The 12,267-nt window shown below is 52.6% G+C and overlaps 1 protein-coding gene across 1 annotated transcript; it reads left to right on the forward strand.

Annotated features, from left to right (window-relative positions):
• Positions 1–256: 256 nt before the first annotated feature.
• LOC102072890 (G-protein coupled receptor 83) lies at positions 257–12,267 on the forward strand. Its single transcript, XM_026794293.2, has 6 exons — positions 257–743; positions 885–1,513; positions 2,311–2,436; positions 3,098–3,231; positions 6,260–7,297; positions 7,928–12,267. Exons 2-5 carry the CDS (start codon positions 1,130–1,132, stop codon positions 6,852–6,854), a joined length of 1,239 nt encoding a protein of 412 aa, XP_026650094.2. The 5' UTR covers positions 257–743; positions 885–1,129; the 3' UTR covers positions 6,855–7,297; positions 7,928–12,267.

Raw genomic sequence — 12,267 nt, forward strand, 5'->3', positions numbered from 1 at the left:
AGCTCTGAAACTCCACCGGGAGCCTTTCCGCAAAGATTCGGGCCGGGAGAGGTTTGTGAGGGCGGTTTTCCCCTTTTCCCGTTAAGGCAGGGAAAGGGATGTGGTGTGATGTCCGTGTGGTGGGCGCTGCCCTCTGCCCCACCCCTGCAGCAGCCCCGCTGGGTACCGAGGGACCGGGACCGGCGGGTGCGCGCAGGGACCCGCGGCACGGATTGAACCCCGGTAATGACTGTCGGGCCCCGCCCGTGCCGATTTATGAATGGAGCAGCTCCGCCCCGAGCCCCGCCCCGAGCGGCGGCTCCGGCCCCGCCGGCGGCACGTGCGGGCGGGCCGGGGGTGCGCGGGGGGCGCGGTGCGGGGCGGAGAGTGCGCGGGGTGAGAGGGGTGTGCAAGGTGCGCGGGGTGTGTGCGGTGCAGGGTGTGCGAGGTGCGCGAGGTGTGCATGGTGCACGGTGCGCGGTGCAGCGCGGAGAGTGCGCGGGGTGAGAGGGTCTGCAAGGTGCGCGGGGTGTGTGCGGTGCAGGGCTGCGGTGCGGAAGGTGCGCGGCGTGCGGCGGTGAGTGCAGAGTGTGCGGTGCGGAGTGTGTGGTGCGGGGTGTGTTGAGAGTGGCGGGTGTGCGGTGCGGGGTGTGCGCGGTGTGCGGGGTGTGCGCGGTGTGCGGTGCGGGGTGTGCGGTGTCCAGAGCAGGAGCCGGAGGAGCCGCTGCTGCTCCTCGGGAACAAGCACGGCCGGGCAGTGCCAGGTAAGTGAGAGGGGGTAAGGGTAGGAGTTAGGGAGGGGAGTTTGGTTTCTCCTTGTGGCTGGGGTGTAATCATGCTGTGATGTATGCAGTGTCACATACAGAGCTGTTTGATTTGGAAGTGAAATGTTGGTTTCTTTTCAGAATTCAGATCGTTGCTGGAAAGACGTCTTTGGATTTGTTTAAAGCAGAAGGTGAATGTTTCTGCATTGGGAAGAAGTTCCTGCGACAGCAGCACGGGATGGTCAGGCAGCCTGCTGGAGCCCTGAGCTCACCTATGAAGTTCTTGCTCTTCCCGCTGTGTGAGAGAGTGTGTGGTCCCAAATCAGCCCCTTTGTGACACACCATTGGTATTGCTCCTCAGCAGGGAAAACTGGGGTCAACCTACCATGCCTCGCTCACTGCTCCAGCCATCCAGGCCAGAGGTGACAGGGTTTCTTGAGGAGTTTGACCATTACTCTTCCATGGCCAAACTCATGTCCATCTACCACGCAACAAACAGGAGCATCTTCAACTGGACAGAGAGCCGCATTGTTGAGTGGGAGAAATTTGCTGAGCTGGCTAAATATGAGCCGGAATCCCAGAAGCCAGCAGTGAAAGCGCTGCTGATCGTGGCCTACTCGGTCATTATCGTCATGTCTCTCTTTGGGAACATGCTGGTGTGCCACGTGGTGCTGAAGAACAAGAGGATGCACTCAGCCACCAGCCTCTTCATCGTCAACCTGGCAGTGTCAGACATCATGATCACGCTGCTCAACACACCTTTCACCTTGGTAAGTAGCTGGTATTGCTGTCCCTTCAAGCAGGACAGGAGCCTCCTACCCACCAGAGCTCTGCCTGGTGGTCATAGGCTTTCCATGCCCTCTCTCCTAGGGCTGAGGTGGGAGCCCAACACCACCAAGCCTAACTGATAACTCTGCCAGGCAAGTAAAACACTGTTGAGCAACCTGTGGGGTCTCTGTTGCTCTGTTAGACCCTGTAACTCGTAGAAACTCCAAAGTTTATCACAATGTGTGCTACCAAACCCCAGCAAGAGCTTCTTGGGGAATGAGAACAAGTTCCTGTGTTTTTAATGTTCATGCAGCAGAGCACTAGAGAGTCCCTTAGTAGGTCAGAACAGTCTGAATGCCAGTCATACTGGGTGACTGGAAGAAAATAGTCAAGCATTTCAGAGATGCCAGCTGGATAAAGGCTTCAATGAAAGCATTCCAAATCTTACAGTGGGGTTGATATCAAACCTTGGTTCACTATTACCAAATATAGTTGTTAGCGTAATAAAAAGTTTTTACCACTGTTCACAGTGTCTGTGGAACTGGCCAGGAGGGCTGTGGCACCAGCACCATCACCACTTCATAATCTGTGGGGTTTGACCCTATAAACTCTTCTGTAAAGGTGTTTCAGAGACCAGCATAGCTGATCTTTCTGTAAGTTCCAGGTGAAGCTGCCCAACCAGCCAGCACCCCTGAGCCAGCTCGAGTTCCAGCTATAGGACTTGTAGGAAAACAAACCAGACCCCCATGGATTTGTTTTCAGCACATTTCCTGGCTGATGAGCTGTTGTTTCCCCCCAGGTCCGCTTTGTGAACAGCACGTGGATATTTGGGAAGGCCATGTGCCACATCAGCCGCTTTGTGCAGTACTGCTCCCTGCACGTGTCCACGCTGACCCTGACGGCCATCGCCCTCGACAGGCACCAGGTGACACTGCCTGCCCCCTTCTCCAAGGCTCTGGGAGGAGACTGGAGCTATGAAAAGTTTTTCTCTCCCTCCCTGGCCATGACAAATGCTGGGTCTGTGTCCAGTGCAGGGCAACAAGGACAGCCCAGGCCATGTGCTTGTCCCCAGCAATCACTCCCCTTTCATGTGCTGTTGGCAAATAGTAAGTTCCAGACTATCAGATTTTATCAGTTTAAAGATCTAACAAAGAAAATCTCATGAAAGGTGAATTTCTGCCTCTGCAGAGGGGAGGAAAGCTCAGCTTCACAAGCTCAGCTGGAACAAGAGACATTTCTTATATAGTTCATATGGAATAAAAAACATACCCTTTAGTGAAGACACTTGGGTAGATATCTTCCTTTTTTTTTTTTTTTTTTGACCTAATGTAACCTCCAGCTTAAGGAAAACAGTTCTCACATAACAAGACTGAGGATAAAGTTTGAAAGCTGTTCTGAGCAGACTGAAGTTCAACGTTTCCCATCTTCCAGGTCACTTAATGAACAGGACATTTTCCTAATCATGGCTGTCATTTTCCTATCATTATCTGTGTTAAGTTGCGTCACAATCTGCCCACTCCTCTTGTGGGCTGTGAGGGCTTTTGCTTCCTTGTGGGAGAAGAGTCATGACAGAGTCTCTGTTGCAGGTCATCCTGAACCCACTGAAGCAGAGGATGTCCCTGACAAAGGGAGCTCTGAGCATCTCTGTCATCTGGCTGATGGCAACCTGTTTCTCCCTGCCCCATGCTGTCTATCAAAAGCTTTTCCAGTATAACTACAGGTGAGTGATCTCCCCTTGCCAGGGAGTGTGTGGAGGTCTGGCTGCCCTTGTGCAGTGCTTTGCTCAGCAGGGAGGGCACCTGAGCGTCCCAGGGTGATGTGGGATGAGGGAGTTGGTGTATGGGTGACATCCCGCCTCCCCCAGCAGAGGCTGGGGCTGTGGAAGAGCTGCCTGGCCTGCACTGTGCCTGGCCTGGTGGCCAGGGTTTGCTCTCACCACCTCCTGTGTGCCCAGATGAGGCTCTGGGGCAGTCCCAGGCAGAGCCTGGCTGGGGCACAGCTGTTGGCACCACACACCTCCTCCATTGCCATGGCCTTGCCAGGAGAGGCTCTGTCCCATGAGGGTAACTTTCTCCTGAGGGACTTTCCTCTTCCCTCCTTTTGCCTGCTCAGCTCCTCAGACCAAGCCCATCCAACTCACCCAGGCAGGGAGGAGAGAGAGTCAAACTGCAGTTTGAAAAAGAAAGAAAATAAACTTCCTGTTGGGAATACCTGTGCTGACATCACCAAGGCTCTGTAGGGAGCAGGAGCAGGGGACCACTTTGGTTTACTCATCCCTCTTCCCCAGGATTTCCTACACTGAGTCTCAGGTTGTGACTTCCCTGTATTTCATCCATGTGGATTTACAAAGCAGGACCAACCTTCCCTGAAGCTTGAGGTTCCTCTGTCCAGTGTTACACTAACAGAAAAACATAGAGAACAGATATTCTTCATGAAGCAGGGCTGTGGGGGACCAGGGTGGGACAGGTGAGGAACCTGAGCTGTCCTGGTGTGCCATGGTGCCTCTCCTCAGGAAAGGGAGCTCTCTGCTTGGCTGAACATAATGACTGCAGATGAAGTGAAATTTTACATCAATATAAGTACTGAAATACCAAAAAAAAAAAAAAAAAAAGAGAAGGTTCTAATGTAGAGGGAAAGAAAGAAAAAGAAAAAAAATTCAAAGCAGAAACTTATCTCCTCACAAAGGCCCAGCAATGGCACTTGTCTCTGCTGTCACCCTCTGCCAGGGAGAAATACAAACCCCAAACTCTGAGTTCTTTTCCCTCGCAGTCCTTTCCTGTGTGGTACCCAACCTGTTCTGTCCCTCCCGTCCCCAGCAGCCTGTGGCATTGCTGTGACCTCTCTTGTCTAGAAAACAGTCTGTAACAGTACCCAAGTGGGATTTCTGTGGCAGGTGTCACACTGCTGGTGCTGCCCTTCGCAGGAATGCCAGCCTTGAGGCCAAGGGGATAATCTTACCATGACCTGTATTTTCAGGCTGAGATCAGCATCCCAGGGAGTGGGGCAAGGAGACACTGACAGGCAGCAGGAATGAGATTTCTATTGTAGACATTGACCTTCTGTATAGAGGACAAATCTAATTTCCTGCAGCCCAGCCAGATCCCTCCTGTTGGTGAGGCAGGAGGGTGTGAGTGCCTGCCTGGGCTGTCACTGCTTTGGTGTCTGAGGGGCTGCAAGTGGAATGGGGGCTTCACTGCCCTCCCCTGCCTGTGCTTGTGCCTGATGTGGCTGACATAGCCAGGGGATATCATACCCATAACTGTGCAGACTGTAAACACAGGGCAGGGTTACTCTGTGCTTGCATTGCTCTGCAGCTGTGCTTGGGGATTAGGGAACGAATTGCTCATGAATGAAGGAACCCTACGATCTGTTTCGGGGCACCTGTCTCTGCTCATCCCTTGGCATGGCCAGAGGAAACCGAGCCCTGTGCTGGCACGAGGCAGCTCAGCAATATAAGGACTTCCAGGACATGCTATTCCTGTCCCTGCTTTCCATTGAAAAAAAAAATCACAGTTGTAATACTGCTTGTAATAGCTCCTGCAGGGTCAGGGCTCCTGGGATTGCTCCCAGGGAGTGGTTAGGGTTCTGGGGTGGGAAACAGGGGCTCCAGCAACATCCATCTCTGGCTGCACTGAGTCCCTGGTCATGTCAGAATTCACCAAAACACTGTCCTGTCAGATCCCCTTTGGCATTCCCTGTGGTGAGGTCCCCCAGATCCAGGGGAGGAGAAGCCAAGACTGCAGTTCAGAAAAGATGATTCTCCCTTCTGCGTCATTTCCCATCTCGAGTGGCATCTCCAGGTCCTCCGTACTCGGTGGACCCATTGTCACTGCTCTGACCTCATCCCCTGCTCCAGCTGCCTGTTCTCAGCAGTCTCCTATTTGTGACACAAAAGGCAGCTCCAGCAGTTGAAAACAGGATATTAAAGATATTAATCAATACTGCAGTGAATAGTACAGCTTGATGGGAGCTAAAATCTGTGCTGAATAGAGGAGAACCGAGGATGAGGGATGAAGACAGAAGAGTAAAATGGAATTAGAGAAAGAAAAAGAGAGGGGAAAAGAAAGAAAAGGAGAAAACATCCACTGGAAATAAATTCCATTACACCAGCTGCAGGGTGTGGAGGGGACACATGCAGTGCCGTGAAGGGTGAGGGATGAGAGCCACTGCAGGCCAGGCAGTGGGAACACATCCAGATCCTGGGGCTGGAAGGGATGGGACAGGTGTGAGAGGTTGTTAAAATGAGCTGTTGTGTATGGTTACACTTTCTTTTGTTAGTTCACTGTCAGTGGTTCAACTGGAGCCAAGTGAGTAATCATCACACCAGCTTTAAGAGGTAGCAGGAAGGTTGTAGGAGCTGATGGCAAGGGAGTGGTGGGTAGGGAAGGGAAGTGAGGTGGGCTTGTCATGCCTTTGAGGCTTTCTCACAGCCTTCAGCCCTTCCCTCCCCTCCAGAGCAGCTTTGGCTCAGAGCTGCTGCAGTGGCTGTGGCTGAGTGATCCCGTGCTGGGGGCTGTGCAGGGCAAGGGGTCCTGGCTGCTGGGGGACTCAGCAGGGTGGGTGCTGCCATGGAGGGCAGGGGCTGCAGGTCCACCTGAGAGAGACATGCCAGAGCTGTGGCTCTGTGTCCTCCCTCTGTCCCCACTACACCTCTGAGCAGGTGGCTGTGGGCAGTGTGGTTTGCCGAGCCAGCAGCACCCACGGGACAGCAACGGCCACATGCCATAACTGTATTTCCTGTTTTCAAGGGAAGCCACCGTCCGGAGTCTGTGCCTCCCTGACTTCCCCGAGCCTGCAGAGTTGGTCTGGAAGTATCTGGACCTGTCTACCTTCCTCCTTCTTTACCTGCTGCCCCTGCTGATCATCACCGTCACCTACCTGCGCCTGGCCAAGAAGCTGTGGCTGCGCAACGCCATCGGGGACGTCACCACGCAGCAGTACGTCACCCACCACAGGAACAAGAAGAAGAGCATCAAGATGCTGATGCTGGTGGTGGTGGTCTTTGCAGTCTGCTGGTTCCCCCTGAACTGCTACGTGGTGCTGATCTCCAGCCTGGGCATCAGGACCAAGAACTCGCTCTATTTTGCGCTGCACTGGTTCGCCATGAGCAGCACCTGCTACAACCCCTTCATCTACTGCTGGCTGAATGAGAGCTTCCGCACGGGGCTGCGCTCCCTGCTCTGCATCTGCCACAGGGTGCCCCAGCCCCGGGAGCAGGCACTGCCCCCCAGGGCCCTGTCCTGCCGTGAGGCATGGCTGGAGCAGGCCAGGTGCAGGAAGGGACCGGCCTGCCAGGCCAGCTGCTCCGCCAGGAACCTCCCGATGGCCAGCACGGACCTGTGAGCTGAGGGAGGCACCTGGTGTGGGAGGCACCAAAGGGCATCTCTCAGGCTCTCCTCAGGAGCCAGCATGGCTGCTCTGTTGTTTTACTGCTGATTTTTTGGCTTGTCTTACTATCGCCCCTCCTGTGCTTGGCATGGTGGGCACACAGGCTCTCCAGCACCAGTAGAACCCACACTGCAGCTGGCCCAGGGGGCAGGAATACGTACAGGGGACATGGAGCTTCTCAGACATCATGATCTGCTTTCAGGGTTTCCCATTTATTGCTATCAGAGGGACTGGACCCAGGTTTCTGTCACTGTAACACATGCCATAACATGGGGCTCTGCACAGCAGCAGGAACAAATCCATGATGACAGCTCTTTGAAGGAAGGACTTGGACATGCAGATGAACTCCATCCACAGGGAGCCTCACCAGTTAGTGTATAGCAAAGCCTCCAGCAGAGGTAAGGATTGTTGACAGCGATTTTGCTCTCAGATTCTGCTGCTCCTCCTGCCCTGTCTGTCCCACCCACAGCAGCTGGAAGCCAGCCCCAGACAAGGGGAGCAGGGATGCACCCCAGGAGCCATGGCCACAGGCTCAGATGGCACAATGACAGATTAATGCAGTCCACTGAGAAGTTCTTTTTATTATAAATATATTAATTCAGTAAAAAGAGCTACACTGGCACTTTGTAAAAGGCCACAAAATATTTCATCAGGGCTGTAGCATTCACCCACTGAAGAATGGAATCATTCTGCATTGTTACTATTTGCTGTAAAATTCTCATTTAAACAACAGGAGGGCAAGAAAGGGCTGGAAGGGATGTCCTGTGAGGAGCCACCAAGGACTCTGGGGCTGTCTGGTTGGTGCAAAGCAGGTGATGGATTTCAGTAGCCCAAGGGCAGCTGTGTCTGCTGGGGGGCTCCTGGTCTGCCCTGGTGATGCCCAGAGAGGCAGTGGGGGCCTGGATGGCTTGAGGGAATAAGAACACACTCCCAGCACCTTCCCAGGGGAGAATAAGCCAGAGCAAAGAAGGGAAACTAAGGACTGATTTTTATGGGTGTTTTTTATTTTGTATTTTCCATTTTTGCAGTGGGAAGGAAAAGGACAAAAAGGAGGGGGATCCTTGCTTCAGGCTTCACTTGACCCCAGCTGGGCACCTTGGATGTGCACTGCAGTGCCTGCACCAGAAGAAAACAGCAGAACTTGAGGAGTGGCAGCAGGAATGGGTGAATACTTCGTCCCTGAGGCACTTTGCTTGGAGCTCACCATTATTGAACATGGGAATTCAAAGCTGTCTGTGCTGGTTGCCAGCGCTGTGCTCCCTCAGTGTACAGAAGGGTTTGTTTTCAGTCAAAAAACATCACTGTGAGTTTCTCAAAATGTTAAGATAATTTCTAATTAATAAGCATCACCTCATTTAATTAGTTAAATAAGCTATAATTTGTTCTTTTACTGTTCCTCACTAGCTTTTGGTGAGCAGCTGTCAAACTGCCATGTAATGTCTTTAATATTTATTAGGTTTGTTTTCCTTCCTTTCTTTCTTTAAATGGCTGACTAACCTTTCTCTGGAGGAGTCCAAGCCCTTACTCCAAAGAAGGGGTCTCTCCACACTCCCTGGATCTTCTGCTAATCCCTGTAGTTCTCAATCTATCTCTTGCTGTCAGAAATAACCTGGCTGGTTTTCCTTGGATCTGTCGATCGCAGCATCTCCTCGTTGCTGAATTTTTCTCCCCTAAATGGGCAGGATGCAAGAGCTGACTGTATCGAATCTCTGTAATGGCTCAGCTATCTGGACTGATAATTATCAATGCCTGAGTGAGATTCAGAGCTTCACACACTTCATCCACACACTGTATCACTTGAGGATGCCCTGACTCCCAGCAGCTCTCAGGCAAACACAGAATGCACAATATATATAAAAAAGTATAACTTGAGTGTTGTTTGATCAGTGCCTGGGGTCAGGAGGCTGCATCTCTGCTGGACTCCAAGCCAGGCTCTGGAAAAGGGAATCTCTGAAATTCAGCTTCTGCTGGGTCTGAGTTAGCTCAGCACATAAATAGCTGCTTAAACATTCCTTATAAACATTCCTCAATCTGTCTCCATCCCGCTGGGCACCTGTGGAAATGTCATCCTGAGCAGTGCTGGGATCCCAGGAGAGCTCCCAGGGACAGGAGCAAGGCTTTGCTCAGCTCTGCCCAGACAGGGCTGCTGGGGCAGCACCACCAGAGCTCTTTGCTCCCTGCACACCAGCCTGGGACCCCAGAGGAGTGCAGGGTACCAGGAGACCCCTCCCTATTGATGCAGGCAAAGCCCCCCGGGAGGCAGAACCGAGGGTGAGTTTGGAGGGCAAATGACTGAAACACTGAGTCACCACAAGTCTACTCCCGGGGAAACTATTTGAGCACACAGAAATCAGCGTGCAAAGATCCAGTGAGACATGTCTGAGTGATTAACAGCCGAATTTATTAAGGTTAGCTCATGCCAAATGCAGCAGAGTGCCTTCAGCAGAGTTGCTGATGAAGACGATAACAGGGAGTGCAGCGCAGGGGATACCTGAATTCCAGAGACAAATCCTCTTATATAGCCCCACCACATAATGAACAAAGAAACCACAACATGCCAACTAGATTAACAAAAAGCTAGCAGAAAAACCCCCACAGTGAGTCAGAAAATTAGCTCAGGAAGGAGAAACAGAATACAATTATCATCACTTAGCTCTTCAAGTGGAAAACAGCACGGAGGGGCTGGCCAAAGCACGCTGCAGGGATAAGGGGGAATGTCCTCAGTTAAATCCAGCTTGAGCCCTGAATGTTGGGGTGCAGGTGGGCCAGAGTCAAACCATCATAACTCAGCATCTTAGGTCAATCACAGAGCAGGGGAAGAAGAGGGAGGAAGGAACCTGGCCCTTACCTGGGAGCCTGGATGTGAGGGCACACCCCGAATTCCCGCGTGGGAGAGGATGTGCAGCCGCCCTGTGCCTCAGGCAGCAGCCAAGGCTCTCCCTGGAGCAGCACACACAGCTCTGCTCTCTCGCTGACTGTGGAGACAGCCTGCCTGGCCCCCAAGGATGCCACCTGCCCCCACAGAGCCCACCTGCCCCAAAGAACTCACCTGTGCCCACAGACCCTGCCTGCCCCCCAAAGGACTCACCTGCCCCCCAAAGGACTCACCTGTGCCCACAGACCCTGCCTGCCCCCCAAAGGACTCACCTGCCCCCACAGAACTCACCTGCCCCCAAAGGACTCACCTGCCCCCCACAGAACTCACCTGCCCCCCAAAGGACTCACCTGTGCCCACAGACCCTGCCTGCCCCCCAAAGGACTCACCTGCCCCCCAAAGGACTCACCTGCCCCCACAGAGCCCACCTGCCCCCCGAAGGATTCACCTGCCCCCCAAAGGATTCACCTGCCCCCCAAATGACTCACCTGCCCCCACAGAACTCACCTGCCCCCCAAAGGACTCACCTGTCCCCACAGACCCCGCCTACTCTCCCCCACTGCTCCTCCCTCACCACCCCTGCTCTGCGGTGGGCAAAGGAACGTGTCTGATCTCCCAGGCTTTGGAGGAGCCCAGGCAGGAGTAGCAGCAAGTGAGGACAGGTTTAGCACCAGGCACGGGCTGCAGACAGCGCTTGGTTTGCAGACTGATGGTGTTTCACAGGCTGCCCTGTCCCACCAGTGCTCAGCAGTGATCCCCACCCCAGTTGCAGGGTCTGCTCCCAAACTGCTCCTCTGAGGTGATACCAGAGCACTCCCAGAGCTTGGCTCAGCCCAGTCTGAGCCGAGCAGGTACATTGGAGGTGTCCCCTTGCCCAGATGTGCTGCAGATGTTGGGTTTCTGCACTGCAGCAGGGCTGATGTTCCTTGGGGTCCCTGATGGGATGGGGCAGGGGCCAGCAGCAGGAACCCAGGGCTGCTGTGAGCAGCCAGAGCAGGCAGGGGTGTGGGCGCTATGCCTGGGGCTGTGCTGGAGCCAGCCCTCCCTCGGGAGCTCACATGGAGCAGATCAAAAGCACCTCTTGCCCCGCTCCCCATCCCTGGTGTTTTGTTGTTGTTTGCCCTGGTAATAAGGGCTGAATTAATGCACTTGGTCCTTGATTGATGTTTCACTCCCCCAGCAGCCCACGCTGGCTGATGCTGCTCAGTTCAGTAGTGCCAAACTGTAGAAGTGGAGAGCAGCTGTCACTTAGCCAGACGTGAGAGGGCAAAAATAGTAATAAACACCCTCAAAGCCACAGGCTGAACTCTGCAGGAACCAGGTCTGGTTGTACAACACGATAGTTTGTCACTTGAAGAGACTTCTCCATGACAGGCCCATAAAAGTCTCCTTGGCAGATGAGACCAGACTAATTGCTTTATAAAATCAGATGAATGGAGCATCTAATGCATCTGCTGGAGACAAACCCAATTGCTTTATGGGACACTGTAAGGGGCAAGTACAGGGAGTGTCCCCATTAATGGAATTCCTGCTCATTACTTCACAATTTTTGGGGCTTCAGAGCATAAAGGTTTATATCATTCCCACATGCTTGCATTGCATACATCTGCGTCCCATCCATGCTGTGTCCTGCAGGCTGTGGGACCTTGGTGGTCTCCTGTTTCCAAAATTTCCACCCTGCAGTTGGTGTAGCTGACAGCAACAACAGGGGATTTTCAAATCCTCATTTTGGCCATTTCTTGCTGTTCCTACAGCACTGCAGAAGTCAATTCCATTTCAAGCCCACACTTGGAGCTAAGCTGAACACCACCATCAGTGTGATTCCAGGTGCCCAGGCTGTACTGTTAGGATATAATTTATGACACCTAACAAAAATGATGGCAGCAAGTTTTAGAGCAGCAGATTTTGTTCCTATTTTTGAGGCAGACAGTGTTTTTTTGCAGCCACATCCTGCTTCAGGCAGTTTTCCACAGGAATTAAGCAATCAATTAATCAATGGCCTTAACATTTTGCAGCTTTCTGCTCCTTCCACAGCTTATTTTGACCTTTTAGTGGTGATACATGCCAAACATGGCAGAATTCAGAGCACAAGGAGTGCCTGGATCACTTCTATGATGGATTTACCACAGTTCCATCAGTGGGGAGCTGCAGTAGGCTGGGTGGCTCTGGGCTGTTTTGGACAGTTTCATTTGCTTCTGAACTGTGATACATTGCTCAGACCTTTCACATTCAGGTTAATAAACCAAGTCTTTCCTAAAGGCTGGAAAGGAATTGAGTTTTAGTTTTTAGCATTACAGTTTTACTTTCACAGTACATTGTCATTCCTGAATTCCTCTTCACAGTTCAGTTATTTAAGTGTTTGTCTCCATTTCCCACCCTGTTCTGGAATTATACCCACCAGTTGCTCGTGCTGAGGAACAGTGACTGATGCTGACTGTTCCCTCATGGAGATGGCAATGGCTGCACTCCAAATAAAGTCTTTATTGCAGTGTC

The sequence above is a fragment of the Zonotrichia albicollis genome, chromosome 14 (genome assembly GCF_047830755.1).
Source record: "Zonotrichia albicollis isolate bZonAlb1 chromosome 14, bZonAlb1.hap1, whole genome shotgun sequence".
In the NCBI taxonomy this organism is placed as follows: Eukaryota; Metazoa; Chordata; class Aves; order Passeriformes; family Passerellidae; genus Zonotrichia; species Zonotrichia albicollis.